The following is a 17,627-nucleotide window of genomic DNA, read 5'->3' as shown; positions in this document are numbered from 1 at the left end:
TTTAGCAATTTGAGCGCTGTGGAAAATGATGGGCGGAGCCAGAAATCGCGCTCATCGCCGCACAATGTCAGACTAGAATATAGAACGGGCCAGCCGAGCTTATTGAAGTGGACTACAGTAAAAGTACAATATGATTACAGGGAACGGGAACGCAAAACTGAAACACTATACGCCGATGAGGGAAAATAGGACTCTAATTATAAACTGTACACAAAAATATGGATCAAATTATGAATCAAAGATCGAGAAGGTCGAAGAAGATCCTCCTGCTGGTCCCAAGCGATTAGGGTGACGATGAGATGGTATTGAGATATGCCGATGAGAGGTTTTGAGTAGCAGCGAGGTAATAGGGCGTGCGCGCCAGTCGTTTTGAGCGTCCATTCGAGGCAACGAGTCTGTTGAACGGAGGGATTCTACATCGGCAACGACGACGAAGACCACTTTGCGTCCAGCTTGCCGTACCTGAGCGAGGTGACGCTGCCGTTCCTTGAAGCCAAAAGCGGCGAGCGCACGCGTTTGAGGGAGCGCCGGACATTAGGGTGCAACGACTCCTTCCGAGGCGGTGGGAAGGGGCGGATGGCAGTCCACGCGAGTGACCGACGACGGGCGAGTGCGACTCGAAGGGTTGCCAGCTTCTTCGCACTGGAAACATTCCGGCGGAGAGTCACCTTCTTGGTGATGGGTGTAGGGATATTCTCGATGGTGGTTGTGGGCAGAGAGAGAGAGCGGGGTGGTAAGGGTTCCGCAACGTCGTCGGATTCAAATGGCCTACTTGGTGTAGCCGGTGGTGTGGTGCCCGGGGTTGGATAAGACATTGTGTGCGACGTCGGGTCATCAATGGCAAGTGTAGTCTTCACGTTTGTGAAAGCTGCGTCCCCTTTGTCTCCAGTACTCTCAAGACTTGGTTTCGGACTGATTGACGCATGTGCGTCGTCTGGCTGAGATGCCCAGGTAGCGACGATCCCCTCAAACCCTTCCAGATCCCCAGCATCGTTGCTCTCGATGATGGTCACCCGCTTTCTGATCTCCGGATCGAGGTGGACAGGAGTCTCGTCGACAGATTCGATTGAGGTCAGACACTTTTTAGGCTTTCTGAGTACCGGATCGGGGCTGACCATCTCGGAGTACGTGACACCCACAGCATCGCTGATGGCAGCGCCTAATGCCGCTGTTAGATCTCCCATGTCGCTTTTGTTTGTGGTTGGGCTACTCGCCGCCAATAAGGGTGACCGCGTGGGACGGCCGCTAGGCTTCCCCCCGCTTTCCCCGTCCTCTTTGCTCTTGATACTCATATCATCTCCCCTGGCTTTCCGACGACTGAAGATGCTTTTACTCCGCGCTCGAGGAGGGGATGGTGGCTCCGAAACCGCCTTAGGGCTTTCTTCGGTCCCATTTGGCTCGCCGCGGGCATCTGCGCTGACCGAAGACTTTATGCTGGAAGGCTTTTTCATGCTCCAGATTTTCGAATTCGGAGGTGTGGGAGATGCACTCCGAGGGATTGGTGGGACGGGCGGGATGTCGTCCGCAGTCTCCTTCTTCTTGTTCGAGTCCTTGCCCCGCAACTTGTCCCAAACGAGCCTGCTCATAGAGGGTTTCCGCTTCATGGACTGATCCGCTGTCTCGTGAGCGTTATCCGTGTTGGTACTTTTTGTCGTCCGCAGTTCCGCCCGCTGTTCCGCCATGTTGGGTCGCGCCAGCCGCGTGACCGCCTTTGCATAATCTTCAATCTCCGTCACTTTCGGGTCAACCTTGGCAGGCACTTGCCGTGACGCCGAAGTAGTGGACGCCGTACCACGTGCTTCCCTGTCTCGCTTCGAAGCCGGTACGCATGCCCGCTGATCCTCCATGTCGGGCCGGGCGAGACGATCGACGCGTTTTTCAAAGTCCTCCAAAAAGTTATTGTCGCGCGGCGGCTCCGGGGATTTCGAGGACTTTCGCTGGCTGCTGCTGGTGGCAGTCTTCGGAGATTCCGCATCATCTTTGATGCCTGCACGCCCCAATCGCCCGTCTGTAGTGCTATGGTCCTTGGCGGGGTGCCCATCAAGCGTGGATTTCTGCGCTTTCGATACCTGCGGATTCGCGGGCTTGATCGGCGGTGCTTCACGAATCGCCTTGCCGTTTGTGATCGGTGCTGTCACTCCGGCGAGAAGTGCTGCATGCTCCTTGACCAGGAGACCGTCACGCGGGGACTTTGGGGAGGTCCGGCCGTTGGAGGCCACGATGGAAGGTACACTCACTCGGAAGTTGTTCTGCCGTTGCTCGGCCATGGACTGGTTCGGCTTCCCCGGAATCTTCCTTTCCGACGACTTTTCCTCAACCTCGGCTGTCACAGGCTGCCTCAGACGTTCAAGTTTGGCACCAAGCTCCTCAACAAGCAGCTCATCACGCATGGAATGCGCCGGCCTCGTATCCGTTTGGGGCATGACGCTGCCCTCGGCCTCATTGAGATTCCGATCCAGTTGCTCCTTCCCGAGTGAAGGTTCAGATAGCTTTTTCATGAGAGCAACATGTTGTTCGACAAGCTTCTTGTCTCCAGGGCCGCGAGTCGACGTCTCATCCTTTGAGCCCAAGGGCATTGGTGACATTTGGGCTTCGTCAGTTGTCCTCTGCGCTTCTGGTTGGTTCAATTTCTCTACCAGTGCTGCATGCTCAATCACAAGTTTCTGATCTTTCGCATTGCTGGCCGCAGCCGCACTCTTGGGTGCTTCTAGCGGGGCTGCATTCGGCGGAGTCGTTTCCAAGGTTGGCCGCTTGAGCTTTTCCATCAATGCACCATGCTCCTTCACGAGTTTCTCATCTTTCGCATCGCTGGCCGTAGTGGGAAGTTTCCGATCTTTCGCATTGCTGGCCGCAGCCGCACTCTTGGGTGCTTCTAGCGGGGCTGCATTCGGCGGAGTCGTTTCCAAGCTTGGCCGCTTGAGCTTTTCCATCAATGCACCATGCTCCTTCACGAGTTTCTCATCTTTCGCATCGCTGGCCGTAGTGGGAACTTTTAGCGATGGGGCAGTTCCCGGGGTAGTCTCCGAACTTGGTCGTCGAACTTTCTCTATGAGAGCGGTATGCTCTTCCACAAGCTTTGCAACTTTCCCATCACCGTCGGGCGCTGCGCCTTTTGTAGACACAGGCGAAAACGGGGCGGCTTTCTGGGTAGTTTCCAAACTCGGCCGTCTGAGTTTTTCCATCAAAGCGGTGTGTTCTTCCACAAGCGTGGCATCCTTCCCATCGCTGGTCGGTACCAGGCTCTCCACGGGTGCTCGAGAAGGTGTAGCGGGTTGCTTAGTAGTCTCCATGCTCGGGCGTTTCACACTTTCCATCAGTACAGCATGTTCCTTTAACAGCTCGGCGTCCTTTCCACCAATGGGTGGTGCCAAGTTCTTCGCTGTTTCCGGCGGTGACGCGGCAGGCTCCCGATGAGCCTCCATGCTCGGACTTTTGGGAGTCTCCATCAGATTAGTATGTTCTTGCACAAGCTTCTCATCGCTGGCCGGCGCCGACGCCACACTCTTCGCGGCGACCGGTGACAGTGGAGCAGCTTTGCGGATGGATTTTTTTCTTGGTCTAAACCTTTCCATCAAAGCTGCGTGTTCCTTTACAAGCCCGGCATCTTTCGCATAAGGCATTGGATGTTCTTCGGTAATACTCGTCGCTTTCACTGAAGGTATCGACTTTACGCTCCCGGGGCTCGACGTTCCGTTCACTGCGGTTGCAGCCCGCGAGACAGGTGTCGCTGGCCTCGGCAGGAGAGCTGACTTCGATGGACGAAGTACGGCACGCTGATGCTCCAACATGGGCTCACGGAGGCGGTTAACCGTCATGGTGTAGTCGAGTAGCACCTCCGTCAGGTTCGCTTTCGCGTTTGTTTCTTTTTGTGCTTTTGTCGGAGCGACTGATCGGGGAGACTGAGGTTGCGGCCGGGTGTTGGAGGTAGTGACTGCGGAAGTAGTGATGGTTGCATCCTATATTGACCGAGTCAGAAGAAGCGATGAGTGAACATGGTGCATGAAGTCACAATACACAGTAGAAATTGGACATTACCTTTGCATTGAACAGCGGCCCTTTGTTCCACTCTGCCACGCTCGAGGTAGGAGGCAAATTGGTGTTCGCCCCGTTGGACTCGGCCTCTGCCTGAAAACGAGGGATGGATTCTTGGGTGGGAGATACCACCCTGGCGTTGTTCTGATAACTTAACCATTCTTCGATCGAGTATGCAGGCGTGTACGGGTTCTTCTGAATCGCAGGTTGTGTGACGATCGGTGGCAGAACGAAGGGCTGCGTCAAGATGTCGAAAGAAGAGGTGCCCGAGGCGCTATTGGATCTAGGCCGTCCAGAGCTGCTTGAAAAGCGGTAAAGAGAAGAGAGTCTCTTCATGGACTTGGCTCTCCTTCGCGCGGCCTCCTGCTCCCGCAGATAGTCTCCCCGCTTTGCTAAGGAGTTCGTCGGTGGCTCGGGGAATCCTAGTCGAGGAATCTCAGTGAAATCGTCCGGGTCAGGCGTTGGCAAATGCGCGATGGGACTGGCGGTGCTGAGAAACTCGTAAGCACTGCAGATGTCCGAATCGGCGACCAGCGTCTCATCAGAGTTCTCTCGCTTGTGCTCGCTCGACTCTTCCCAGCCCGGAAACGTACGAAGCCGTGTATCGATCTTTGACAATTGTGAACCCGAATCCATTGAACTGTTGATCGGCCCATTGACCCCGTGGGGAAGATCGAGGGAGTTCCGTGCACTTCTGATGGCAAATGGATTCACTGCCGGTATCCGTGGGCCAGACTTCCCTCGTTTGATATGAGGACGTTCGGAGGAGTCGCTGAGAGCGGAATTCGGAAATGAATCGGAAACATCGGCACTCTCCGACATCGGAATCGTTCTTGGTAGATCGAGGGATAGCTTCTGTCCGGGTTTAGGGGGCGAAAACGGTGAGGAACTCTGCGAATGACCCTGCCTCGCTGGGGATTCAGCTTCTTCCTGGATCGGCGGCAAGTTAGACCCAGACGACTCGACGCTGCTGTCGTGAGCGGTGTAGTCCTCGTTGGAGAAGCAAGCGGTTGCCACCCACTCCGCCATGTGCTTTTGAGTGTCTGCAAGATACCGATCCAGGTCGAGGTTGGTGTGGGACTGCGGGGCCTTTGGCGCTGAAGAAGCCGTCCATGACCCCCCACTACTTGCAGAATCCTGTGCCATTGTTGCGGGACGCTGCTATGAGTGTAGATGGTCGTTGAACAGTCGAGAGCTGCGTCTGCTTATTCCCACAACCCCTTCCTGCGGTTCAACAGACGGTGTGGGACCCGATTCTGAATGGGCAAAAACAAAGGGCTCCACAAGCTTCAAAAGGGACACAAAAGACCGCTGCACACCGACAAAAAGACAACAACAGAAGATCTGCTCTAAAGGAAGGTAGACTACAGTAACCTTCTGCTGCAATGCGGTCGTGGATCTATGCAGAGTTCCCACCTGCAATGGGGGCAAGGGTGCGTCTAGGGTATTATTATGTGTTCACTTCGTACGTCAGAGGAGTGTGAGGTGTGCGCTGGACCCGTCCCCCTTTGGCGGGGACTGGTCGAATCGCGCAGCGCCCAAGTGTGAAGTAGTCGCGTGCGCTGCAAAACTTAATAGTACTACTGCACAAAACTCTTTATCTACAGTCCACTACACTGGATTCACACAGATAGGCGGCAGGAAATAACGGTACTTGTCCGATGCTTCCCTATTACGTACCTATCGAGAGTCTTGGGGAAAGAAATAATAAAGCAAATCATCGCCAGCAGAGTGTTCCGTATGGTCATCGATCACTCGGAAAATACATGGCACACCTATATCGAACACCAAGCCAGGATGCGGCTGCCGGCTGCTCGCACTGTCGATCAGAGGGTATTCATGCTCGTACGAATTAGATGGATAGCAAACCTAAATTGCTTTCCGGTCGCGGGAATCGCATAGGCAGCAAGAAGCGCACCGTTGGCTTGGAGAACAACCTTAGTGCCGAAGATGCCTCTGCTTTTAGTGTTCATTATTCCTTAGAAAATGCGTTGACTTTGGGCATGTCTGTTCTCATTGGCATTTCCACGGAAGTCCGTACATTCATCTACATTGTTCCACCTCATTGCCGTTACAGTGCGCTAGCAGCGCTACATCCAGCAGACATCCAGACTGACAGGAGCACCTGGAGACCACGCGTTCGTTCCAGCGTTCGTTCTCCGGTGTAAAATCCGGATTACCGGAATCCGGGTAACTGAAGGTGGACGATCTGCGGCAAAAGTCAAGTGCGGCTTGATGACTCTGTCTGAAATGTCTTTTCCCCCAAAAGCAAGAAAAGCACCGAAAGGGTTGCACAGTGCAAGGTTCAGCCTTAGGTGGGCGGCGGCTAGAGCGTCCCTATAGTCCATACTCAAACGAGACTTTTCGAAAGCGAACGGAGGACCAGTGAGCGGCAAACCGAACGATGAATAGCGGCGAGACTGACCGTCGGAGGTGAGGTGTCTACCTGAAGGAGACGGGCTGAACAGCCCCCGACGACTCTTGCTCGCATTCTGGATCGGTCAGGGGAATACCATCGTACTGTACGACAACGAACGCTATGTTTGAGCACTTCAAAGGCGTGGAGGAATTTGTGGACTAGAGAAGTCTCAAAGGGGGGCAAGGTGTGTGTGACACAGCATTACGGGGAGCACACTACTTTTTCGTTTTCAGCGGCAAGCGGAGCTATTGAAAGACACGGAACATCGTGTGTGGTCCTACGGCTCCGTCCGACACCAACAGTAGGGGCGAGCCTTAGCCGATAGCATGAGGACGTTCACGGGGTCAGCCGCTAGCGTACAAGGTTAGAATGCAAATGGTTCTTGCGCTCTCCCTTTGCTCATACTATTCGACCCTTGCACTGATTATTGAGACTTGTGTCTTTGTATCGAAAGTGCCGTCTTTCTCTGGAGCTTTGAGATCGAGGAGCCGATAACATCCGCAACATGGGACAAGACGGCCGCCTTCCGCCAGTCCTCATTAAGTAGTACCCTTTCTACGGCACATCCTCGCGAAAGTTGGACGAAGCTCACCTCGCACTGGAACTGACCTCTTGGGATTGTCGAGATTAGGGTTAGGGTTAGGGTCGACTCATCAACACTCGACATGTACTGTATGGATGTGGCCACCAGCGTGGTTTCGAGTCGAACAACTTACGCGACATGACCCTCCCGCCTGAGTGGCGAAAGAACCTGGCTCCAGTGGCGTAGTGGTTAACGCACTGTACTTATAGGTGGCCATTCCTCCCATGCAATGCAGTGATCGCGGGTTCGAACCCCGCCTGGAGCATTTCGTGACAGTTTTTATCCGTTTCCCAAAAAATCCTTTTTACTTTTTTTGGCCCAGATTTCATATGGGAAATCGACCATTTTTGCGAGGGGGAACTGAACAACCCTGTTAGAAACGGCCTATGTTGACAATGCGCTGTTGTTCAAAAACAGATAGCTAACTTATAACACAACTTGCTACACCGTCTCCTTCTCTCATAAGCTCTCTCATACGCTCCCACATCAAGCCTTGAGACCGCATCTCCCATTTTCAACGAAAAACACCCACTCCAAACCGCTACGCAGTGGAACCAGATATTACACACTTTCAAGCACGCCTCTTCCTCGCGCCGCTTTCCTCCTGCTCCGATCCTCCCGCTCGCCTCTTTCCTGCCCCAGCCGGTGAAGATCCGCCTTGCTGGTCGCCCTCATCTATGTGCTCCTCCTCCTGCTCTTCTTCGCCCTCTTCAACCTTACCCTCGGCCTCACCCTCGGCCCCAGCCTCTTTCTCTTCACCTTCTTCTCCACCCGCCAACAGCAGCGACGGAAGTAGTTCTTTGGCAACGGCGGCGCACGGGCAACGACGGGCCAGTGTCCCCTGTAGCTCAGCTTCGGCCGCTTGTTCTTTCGTCAGCTCGGCGGCCGCTTTCTCTTCCCTTCGAAGCTGCCTCAAAATCGTTTGGCGGATGGCGGATGGTAAACCCTTGTGCACAAGGAATGAGAGACTCGCGCGTTCCAGACTTGTTCCTTGCCGCCCGAGCGTCTTGCGTTGAATGCGAAGTTCTTTCCTGACCTCGTCGAAGAGTTTGGAAGGAGTTTTGGATGGGATCACCCAGTCAATGCGAGTGATATCGACCTTTTTCGTATCGAGAATTTCGATGGGGATATTCCTGTTTGTGGCGTCTCTAGCAATCGTCTGCCAGAAGCAGATATTTGCGGCGGTGATGCCGACGTCGGCCAGATCCTCGCACAACTGTATCGTCTGAAAGATGCAGGCTCGAAAGATCATTTTCTGGTAGGTGCTGGGGAGTTTGCTGAAATCGTGGAATTCGTTGCCGACGAATGTCGATGACTTGGACATTTGTTTTCCAGTCCGCGGGTTTCCAACATTCCGACACGGGTGCCATGGCCTTTCTTAATGCACATCAGCACGCGAGCATAGCTTAGGACGGCACCGGCCGCATACCTATGCCATGCCAGCAACAGCCAGCTTGCAGTGCACACTAGATGCGGTAAATGCGAATCTCACCAACTATCCGGCAAAGAACGCCACCATTGAAAGCGTTGCCATGTGCGTGGCCATCTGCCTCGCATCGCTCGGTTCTTTTGTCACCCGACACTGGGATCTTGATGATGGGCCGCGATTCCGGCGAACTTCCAGCACCTAGCAGAAAATTATCTTTCGACCGTGCCTGTCGACAGCGTAAAGACTACCCGACGGACCTGTCGCCGTCGTGCAGCATTTCGTACAAACACTACGAGCTTCTCATGCAACCCCGTCTTTGCGTGAGACGCTCGGAGTATTTGTAAGGTGATACTGCGCGAGCGCCGCTCCTCGAAATCGAATCCGGACGACGTTTTGACTTCAAGCGACAACAATACTTGCGCGGATGGCGGAGGCCCGAGGGTCAAGCGGAGGAAATGCGGATCGCGACCAGTGCATAAAGCAGCTCAGCAGGGATGGCGACACCCGGCGGCCCGTTGCACAAGAGTAGCATTTAGGGGATACCTGCTGTATCGTCAGATAGGAAAAAGCTGTCTCTCCTCGAGATTAAGTCAGTGTCGCCAGCCGTGCATCACTCATCATCCTTAATCTCGGGCATGTCCTGATGAGACCTAATAGTCGGCAGCCGACGGCGTCTGTCTCCCTTTTGAAATGGTCATTGAATCCAATTAGGAGAGACAGCTTTTTGCTACCTGACTGTACATTAAGCTAGAGAGAGATCTAATCGAGTCCCTGTATCAAAGAACAAATTTGGGATCTCCATTGTCTTTTCCGGATTGAGCGGTTTACTCTTGGACATTATTCCAATCTCATTTGAAACTTTCGTAGATAGGTCGCTCCACACATCCGTGTAAGAAACTCCTATTTTTTTTTTTTGCATACTGACCAGTCGCTTTCCTCGGGTCTCAAAGACTCTGACATACTTCCTACGGACGGTCCATTTCGGTGGCCCGTTGCGTTCTCACGCCGCATGACAGGGGAGTGCTAGGCGTAGGCGACCAAGATTGAGGACGAAGAGACCCCATGCAAGCGACTTCCGCACCGAAGACTTGACTTGCGCATATTGTTTTAGACGGCGCGCTACCTTCGTGGATACCCATCTACCTCGAAAGCTCCGGCCGTACATCCTAGAGGCTGTATCCTACCTACACAACCTCTACCCGCATTCAAATGCATCACCGGACGCTAAATCGCGTTTCGAATACCTTATCGGTCGCCGCCCAAGTAGAAGAAAACTTGTACTTTATCGATTATCGTGAATAGAGAAGACTGCGAAGCATTTCAGAAGGAAAGGAGTATTGAGATACGTACGTACCAATCCAGGTAGACTGAGGTAGTACCTCTATGATGTACCAGCCTCAAGCCTCAAGAATCCGTATATAAGCCCGGGGAGGAGGTGAGACCGTGATGAGAGGACTCAGAGGAGTCTGATGAGGAGCACCCAAAACACATGCAATTGTTTGCCGTGTTTGCGGATGGAAACAACCCATCCCACGCATCGATTGGAGAAGTATTGAGATTAAGAGTGCCCGTGCAATTGATGACGCGCCGAGACGGATGAAACACATGACACCCATATGGCAATCAGCCCATCCCATCACCCATGTGCAGCGCGGCTCAATTTCAAGTTCACGCCTCAAGCGTTGGTACAGAGTCCACTTCTAGCGGCTCCGGGAAGAGAACGCCCCGCAAGGATATTGCACACCCCGCAAGGATATAAAAGGAGGGCACCATCGGCTTCCCCCAGTTGTCTCGTCGGGAACAACGCAACGCTTCTGTCTTAACAAGTGTCCTTTCGCATATCCCACACGGCATCGAGCCGTGGTCAGGTAGGTAACTTAACCCGTCTTCTGCATTTGATGTGGTTTTACCGTCAGCCAGCTGTGTGTTAATACGAGACTTTCGACCAACTACGTAGTTCCCACGCCTTCAAGTCGTCAGTCCAAACAGGCTGAGAGCAAGCGAGTTTGAAGGAATGATGAATGGAACGTGCTTCTCTTTGTCGTGGGTATGTGCGCAATCAGTTCAACTTTACCTTGAAAACATGTGAGAATGCTGACTGACTCCTCCTATCTTTAACTCGCAAATAGGATGTTCATTCAAGACTGAGTCTGAATTGAACGAGTACGCCTGGCCATGATGTCGGTGCAGTCTCTGCGAAAATGGATCAAGACAAGTGGGCTAGTTACTTAGTTAGTTAGTGTCTGTTCCACCCGTGTGTGCAGGTGCACGTAAAATACCCTAGCATGTTGACCCCACACAGTGCCGAGGGGCATGGGTCAGACGGCTTCTACAAGTCGTCACGCGATTATACACGTAATTATATACAAAGTGTAAAATACTGTACCTCTACCTCTATCTAGTAACTCCCTGCCCCGCTGCGACAAGTACCTCTCCTTTAAAAGAGGGACTCCCTCATAATACAAAACTCAGATCTATACAGCACGCAGCATACGGGATTCGCAACCATGACGACAAGCCCGAACGCCCCAGATCTCACTGGAAAGCTTGCTTTGGTCACTGGCTCATCCAGGGGCATTGGCAAAGCTATCGCTATTCTTCTCGCAGGACGGGGCGCCGACATCGTCCTCAACTACAGCAGCGATAGCCCGCCAACGGATGTCCAAGAAGCCATCGAAAAGCTGGGCAGGGCGTGCACGACGGTCAAAGCAGATATGGGCAAGCCCGACCAGATTATCCAGATGGTGGAGGAGGTCAAGAAGTTCGCCGCCGAGATGGCAGGTGTAGCATCGAAGCATTCAACCGGATCAGAAGCCCAAGCGCGACCCGAACCTCGCATTGACATCCTGGTCAACAACGCTGCAATCGCTCCCCCTTCCTCCCCCATAACGAAACTCCGCGTCGCAGACTATGATCGCGCGATGGACATCAACGCTCGCGGGCCGCTCATCCTCGTTCAGGCTCTGTATCCCTACATCAACGACGGCGGCCGCATCATCAACATCGGGTCGGTCAGTTCCCGGCTTCAAAATCCGCGAGGTGACAGCATCTACGGAGGGTCCAAAGCGCTTCTCGATTTCTTCACCCGTGCGTGGGCTGCGGAGTTTGCTAGCAGGAACATCACCGTCAACGCTGTACTGCCCGGCGCGACGTCCACCGATATGCTCTATGAGGCGAACGCCCAGCACGGTACTAAGGAGGAGCTCAACGCCATGTTTGCAAAACAAACGCCAATGGGCCGTGTTGGAGATCCCGACGATGTTGCGCAGGTGGTTGCTTGGCTCAGTAGTGAGTCTGCAAGATGGGTCACAGGGCAACATATCATGGCGAGTGGAGGGCTCGGTGTGTAGGCAAGTCGTTTCCAAGTGGTGTCAGTAAATAGTGTATATGTAGGGTCTATGGCTTAATCAGAAGGAGGCGCACGCGGGAGGAGGCTATCTGTAATCACATTCCTAGACGAATCCTTACTTTACATATATGTACAAATCCAGATTTACTGGGCGCAGAAGGTGTCCGGAGGCCCTCCTCAACGTCCACAATACAATCACCTAAGAAAGAGGCGACGTCGCGAATCCACAACGATGTAGCGCGGCGTGTCTCACGTGAAACCGGGGATCTCCGTTCGCGGCCGCTTCATTGCAGGAGCGAAGCGTTGACCCGATCCATTCTCCGCCTGCATATGCTGAGGGTGCATGGTATTTTGGACTGCTGATCCAGGCGCGGACCCGCTATGTTGAGCGAACCCTGATCCATTCGGCCTGAGGACAACCGTCCCAAAAGACATCGCTCGGTGAACCATTCCCAGGTCAATTCCCACAGTCGATTGTCTCTCACCTAGGATCCAACGCATCGAGTCCTCGCTTCATTTGCTGTTGGCCATTTGCGCTTTGCATATTTACATTCTGGCCATTGTGCTGTTGCCCACCCTCTTGCTGTCCAGCTTGAGACGTTCGGTGTTGCCCGGTATTCTGCTGCATACCGTTTTGGCGTGGGTGCCCCTGCCCACTATTCTTGGGGTTATTGTTCGTTGCATTTGGGCCTGAGCGTTGCGGGAAACTAGCGCCACCGCCTTGTCCCATGCCCAAGCCTCCGGGGGCTGACTTCTGCGTTACGAGCCTCTTGGACGCGTCTAGAGACCGGGTCGGGGAAGGCTTCAGGGCTGACTGCATTTGGTTCTCCTTCTGCTGATAGCCTGGTCCTTGATGTCCGTTGCTTGCACCGTTCTGTACATTCCGATTCTGCTCCCCGGTTTGCTGCGCATTCTGTTGTGGTGGCAGATGCGTCCGTTCCTGTTGGTTCTGCATTGGATGCGGACCAGGTTGCGGTGGTACAGTCGTCGACTGATTTATCTGTTGCTGCCCTGGCCCCGGTTGCATCTGAGCCTGCTTGGGACGCTCAGAGGATGTTGATTGCTGGTGCAGAGACCCTTGGTTGGTCTGATGATGCATTTGCATCGATGATGGATTATTGGGGATACCATTGGGCGGAACTGTGTTGTGCGGAACTGTGTTGGGACCAGCCCTACTGTTTATATTGTTTGACATGGGTCCCATACCTAAGGAGGTCAAATTAGTTAGGGTATTCATCGGTAGAATAACGTACACTGATCGACTTACCCGGAGGGGCGTGGACGTTTCGTTGTTGTTCTTGACTGCGCGGGTTCTGCACAACTGTCGTACCTTGGTTCGTCTGAAAAGACTGATTGCCTGAGGCATAAGGCGCTGCTGTTGTATCTTGGCCAAACTGGTTGGCCAGAGAGTTATGTGGTGCTCGACTAGGATTCGAATATGGACTTCCCATGAGTTGCTTATGCAAGGTCGAGTGTTGTCCACCGAAACTGCTTACTTGGTGGGCTTAACTGGAGTTGCCTCCTGAAGCAATCTGGGGTCGATGGTTTCCAAGTCAGCACCAACCAACAAATCGTCGTCGTCTACGCGCGATGATGGGAGAATGGGATCAGAGGGTATCATCGGTCGCGGTCCTCCTCGAACAATAGTTACCTCCAAACGAGCTCATAGTCCCAAACGAATGGGCCGCTGGTGGTACTGGAGCAGCAACTTAAAGAGAATCGCCGCACGGTTGAGTGAAACCTCCTCAGCATGAGAACAAGGCGCTTCCTCCGGAAAACTACCATTCGGCTGAGGACTATGTTGATGATTCGGTGGTGGTCGTTGTTGGTTCAGCCCCGTTGAAGTGGGTTTCCCAGCATGCCGGTCGCCGCTGGTCTTGTTCATGAAATCGGGAGGAATCTTGCTAGGAACTTCGCGGAAACTCTCATGGCGATAGAGTGCTTTAGGATCAATGTTGGTGCTCTGCTGAGATCTTGGAGAGTCAATGCCAGCGAGGACATTCTTCTCAAAGCAATGGAACAAAAGAGAAGTCAACACTCACAGGTACGGAAATTCTTTGCACCTTCTTCAGGTAGTCTTTATCGTATAAGCATCCCCCCATACTATTCCCGAAGCTCTTCAATGCCCGTTTGAGTGCATCGGTAATGGATTCCTTCTTTGCCTGCCGACGAAGTAGAAAAAGGGGAGCCTAGGTTATTGATAAAGCCGTCTCGTCGACTGACAATCATAGATGTTACCTTTTCGAAGGCTGCTGACTTCGATTTGGCATTCTCTATAGATCCATAGCCGACATCCTGTGGTTCTCGGCGGGTGAAACGCCGCACGGTCAGAGGACGGGACAGATTCTTGATTGAAAGAGAATGGAAGCCAACCTCTCGATACGTTCCATCTTTCAGCGTCACACGCACGATTGAGGATATGCCCGTGCTGACTTTCCCGTTCTCGATGTCCACCTTCAAAAGACAAAACCGACGTGGTCAGCGCCTAACCCTCGTTTTGGCCCTCCTCCAGCATCTTACAAAGTCGACGGTCATATCCACAACGCTGTGCGACCAGCCATTGAAGCCAAATATTTCGTTCGCCAGGCTTACTACTTTCCATCCCTCAATATACGAGACTTTGCCTTGAAAAAGTGAAACGGTGAGATTAGCACAAAAGACATTACGCACCGAACTGCAAAAACTCACTTCCACCAGGGCCACTTCGGTTTGAAACGAACTCGGGGCCCAATTGCTTCCGCAGGTTGTTCCCAACCTCCAGCGCCTCCTGAGCATCGTACACATGCACGCCGAACGTGGAAGCAGGGAGGGTGGGCTCTCTTTGTCGGTTCATTGGAGTATCCCGCCTGGAGTCTTTCCGTAGAACAAACGAGTTTCAGAGGTGGAACGGTGTCAGCAGACTATTCCTATCATAGCTGCTCCCAGTGCGCAAGGTCGCTACGGCTTCTACGCCCAAGGCACAGCAAGACGGCGTAGGAAAGTATGCGGTCCTGTTGCGTGGGAAAAGTCAGAGCAAGCCAGGCAATCGTGGGAAGATGCTTTGGAGGAAGGGAAGAGGGGAAATCTGAGGAATGCTGGTGTCCAGACGCGCTGACGCTTCATCATAATCGCCCATCTCCGACCGTCCGATTCTCCGACAGCATGTGCAAGACCTAAAGACCACGAAGACATACCCAAAAGTAGACTATGAAGCCTCAGGCGGCATTGCAGATATGCAGTACTCAAGCAAAACTGTCGTTCGGGGCTCTGAAATGGACCCGGCTTTCTTGAAATATAATATCTTAGAACGACTCCCTCCAGCGGCACGAGTGGGGAATCCCCTTCTGCCCAGTTGTCAACCGACCTACTTTATGCAACTAAGCAAGACGTGGGACAAGGTATAAACAATTTCGGATTCCGCAAGAAAGCAGTGCCCTCAAACTTTCGAAATTCCGACATGATTAGGGGACAAGAAGTGTGAGAGAGAAGATTCTACAAGAGTTCGTTACCCATAATCGGAACAAAACGGGCCCTCAACTGGAAAGGGAGTTTAGCAATGGAGCTAGTCTCTTTCTGACAAGGATTTCCGCATGGCTACGCTTGAGGTATGAGCTCTGATGTGAAGAGGGGAATGAAAAGCGATGCCATTTACTGAAACCCTCGCAAAGTTACCTTCTCGGGCATAGCCTATCTATTCAACTCCAAGCGATCAATGTATTCATCTCTGCGTCCAGTGGTCATCGTTTCCTCGCAGAGTTCTTGGAGGTTGGGGGGGTTCTCACGGTTTTAGAAATCCTCGGACTGGCGCAAGTCAAGGAGGTATCCACCTATACTGTCGAAGATTATCGTTTGTCGCTCACGTCCTCAACTTTTCAACAGCCAGACAAGGCGGAAGCTTTGAGAGTCCTTCTCAGTGTCGCACAAGCGGGCCGAAGATACAAGGAATTCATCTGCGAAAGCTATGGTATATGTTGACTTATCCTCAGACGAGTGGACATCATCCGCTCACACCTCCATATTCCAGGTGTGCGCGCCGTCTCGGATTGTCTTGGCAGATCCCGCTCCGAAATTACGCAAGACTATGCGAGGAACCTTTTATATCAGCTCGGAGTGGTAAGTTTTTGTCTTCTGCAGTCTACGGCTAGTCAAAAGGCTCACCACAGAGGACCGCAGGGCAATCCGAAATTCCTGATGCAAGTCTACAAGTCCTTGCTCTCTCTGCTCACCTCTCAGGGACCTCCACCCACGTCCCAGCAAATGGCGGGGCAAGCGCTTCGGCTGTTGCTTGTAGGTGACAATTCATCTCAGTCCCGCGGCCTGTCCTCCTGTCTGACTCTGGTAGCCCTCCATTCAAGCGATCCATCCTTCGATTGTCGAAGCTACCATCGCATTGCTCAAGAATCCGCATATACAGATTCAATACGAGGGTGGGTTCACTTTGTGGATACTAGTATATGAGCGCAGCGCTGATAGCGGTTGCACCATTTGCAGGTTACGAGATCTTACGTGAACTGCTCAAGCGGCCAGCTCTGCAAGACATCATCATTACGCAGCTCATCACGATTCTCAAGAATACTGTGGAAGACGTAAAGGAGGAGCTACCAGAAGGTGAAGCGCATCCTTTTTCTGTTCCTCGCTATGGAGATTTTTCAAACGACTAGAGAACCACAGATCGCAGAAGACGGGGGAAAGGGGATGCGGGAAAAACTACAGGAGCTTGGGGCGGGCTTGTGGCAAAAGCAGGGGACGAGAGCAAAGGACAAAGCGAAACTGTCACTGCAGGCTACATGCAACAAGCATATGCTGCAAAACTCCTGGGGTATGTGCATCCCAGTAAATGTGAAACAGGACGCATCTCTAACTTTCTCATAAAGAGTCATCGCGGCCATAAACCGGACTCTAGCAGAGCGTATGATCGAATCGCAGGTTGTCAGTGGTCTCCTGAACGTGATTGCGAACGTGGGACACCCGGATAGTCAGAACTACGCAGCAAACGCTCTCATCGTAAGTTGTTGTGTCCATTGAGATCATTGGAACCTTGCACTAATTTCATTGGATTTCTCGCAGTTCCTGGTTGAGAACTTTGAGTACGTTGCAACTGCTCTCCGGGAGCACATGGGTCAAAACTTCTTTGCCTTGTTGGAGGTAAATATGACAGTAAAGACAGTGTTCGAGGAAATGAGGCGCTAACGTTGCTTTCTCGTCCTATAGGACAAGCCGGACACGTTTTGCAAAGAACTCACCCGAGAGCAAGTGCGGTACCTGCGACGGAACAATGTACAGATCCGTAGCAGTCAAGATGTCCGCAAGTCTTCCGACTCGGAAGAAGGATACAGCTCGGATGAGGACAAGGACGAGTAAGTCTTGCCCTATGGTATCTGCGTCCCATGCTTGGGTAGCTAACACGAACGGTCTACCGCAACAGTACCCATGAGAAGCGCACGAAGCGACCAAAGAGCGGGCGCCGGCCTCCGAGCTCCGGCGCACAATCGGTCGTCGCGTCTCCGTTCGACATCTTTCCAGCTACTAGGTATGAACTTTGAACAGTCATGACCTCCAGAATGCATTTCACTCATCTTATCAACTTCGGTCGCTGTCGTGAGTAGAGAATCAGAAAAGTAAGTGGGAAGCCACAAATCCTCGGTATGCAAATATGCCAGATATTGATGATACTTCCAACAGCACTCGGACGGAAAGCAATGCAGAGGAAGAGCCCACAGAAGCCCCAGAAGCTGAAGTTGCGAAACCACAACCAAAAGCGGCATCTGAGCGATCCTTTGAGCCGGAGGTAGGCTTTTGTATATGAATATGCACATCGGGCAGGCAACTCTTATGC

At 52.8% G+C, this 17,627-nt stretch overlaps 6 protein-coding genes and 1 non-coding gene across 7 annotated transcripts; 3 read left to right on the top strand and 4 right to left on the bottom strand.

The window, feature by feature from the left end:
* Nucleotides 1-206: 206 nt before the first annotated feature.
* Nucleotides 207-5,518, bottom strand: EV422DRAFT_425165 (uncharacterized protein). The gene is made up of 2 exons (XM_053067129.1): nucleotides 4,036-5,518; nucleotides 207-3,956 (listed from the first exon to the last, which is right to left on the bottom strand). Exons 1-2 carry the CDS (start codon nucleotides 5,176-5,178, stop codon nucleotides 414-416), a joined length of 4,686 nt encoding a protein of 1,561 aa, XP_052926126.1. The 5' UTR covers nucleotides 5,179-5,518; the 3' UTR covers nucleotides 207-413.
* Nucleotides 5,519-7,205: 1,687 nt separating this feature from the next.
* On the top strand, nucleotides 7,206-7,299 carry EV422DRAFT_t69. Its single transcript has one exon. It is a non-coding gene; the product is annotated as a tRNA-Ile (tRNA).
* A 183-nt stretch (nucleotides 7,300-7,482) lies between these two features.
* EV422DRAFT_424848 (uncharacterized protein) lies at nucleotides 7,483-8,703 on the bottom strand. Its single transcript, XM_053067126.1, has one exon. It carries the CDS (start codon nucleotides 8,356-8,358, stop codon nucleotides 7,606-7,608), a length of 753 nt encoding a protein of 250 aa, XP_052926125.1. The 5' UTR covers nucleotides 8,359-8,703; the 3' UTR covers nucleotides 7,483-7,605.
* Nucleotides 8,704-10,494: 1,791 nt separating this feature from the next.
* On the top strand, nucleotides 10,495-12,234 carry EV422DRAFT_424685 (uncharacterized protein). Its single transcript, XM_053067124.1, has 2 exons — nucleotides 10,495-10,510; nucleotides 10,593-12,234. The coding sequence occupies exon 2, from the start codon at nucleotides 10,971-10,973 to the stop codon at nucleotides 11,811-11,813; it is 843 nt and encodes a 280-aa protein (XP_052926124.1). The 5' UTR covers nucleotides 10,495-10,510; nucleotides 10,593-10,970; the 3' UTR covers nucleotides 11,814-12,234.
* Nucleotides 11,938-13,574, bottom strand: EV422DRAFT_424729 (uncharacterized protein). Its single transcript, XM_053067125.1, has 5 exons — nucleotides 13,464-13,574; nucleotides 13,309-13,393; nucleotides 13,080-13,237; nucleotides 12,298-13,018; nucleotides 11,938-12,221 (listed from the first exon to the last, which is right to left on the bottom strand). Exons 1-5 carry the CDS (start codon nucleotides 13,477-13,479, stop codon nucleotides 12,062-12,064), a joined length of 1,140 nt encoding a protein of 379 aa, XP_052926123.1. The 5' UTR covers nucleotides 13,480-13,574; the 3' UTR covers nucleotides 11,938-12,061.
* A 244-nt stretch (nucleotides 13,575-13,818) lies between these two features.
* On the bottom strand, nucleotides 13,819-14,645 carry EV422DRAFT_495649 (uncharacterized protein; the record flags this gene model as incomplete). The annotated part of the gene is made up of 5 exons (XM_053067819.1): nucleotides 13,819-13,974; nucleotides 14,051-14,107; nucleotides 14,186-14,266; nucleotides 14,333-14,436; nucleotides 14,501-14,645. The coding sequence occupies 5 exons, from the start codon at nucleotides 14,643-14,645 to the stop codon at nucleotides 13,819-13,821; spliced, it is 543 nt and encodes a 180-aa protein (XP_052926122.1).
* A 261-nt stretch (nucleotides 14,646-14,906) lies between these two features.
* On the top strand, nucleotides 14,907-16,915 carry EV422DRAFT_424560 (uncharacterized protein). Its single transcript, XM_053067123.1, has 9 exons — nucleotides 14,907-15,189; nucleotides 15,257-15,396; nucleotides 15,460-15,755; nucleotides 15,816-15,904; nucleotides 15,965-16,078; nucleotides 16,134-16,218; nucleotides 16,283-16,399; nucleotides 16,463-16,795; nucleotides 16,859-16,915. Exons 1-8 carry the CDS (start codon nucleotides 15,025-15,027, stop codon nucleotides 16,765-16,767), a joined length of 1,311 nt encoding a protein of 436 aa, XP_052926121.1. The 5' UTR covers nucleotides 14,907-15,024; the 3' UTR covers nucleotides 16,768-16,795; nucleotides 16,859-16,915.
* Nucleotides 16,916-17,627: the final 712 nt, after the last annotated feature.

This window comes from Fimicolochytrium jonesii, assembly GCF_025526975.1.
Source record: "Fimicolochytrium jonesii strain JEL569 chromosome Unknown EV422scaffold_9, whole genome shotgun sequence".
NCBI lineage: Eukaryota > Fungi > Chytridiomycota > Chytridiomycetes > Spizellomycetales > Powellomycetaceae > Fimicolochytrium > Fimicolochytrium jonesii.
Note: the sequence above shows the minus strand (reverse complement) of the source record. Positions and strands in the feature narration are given on the sequence as shown.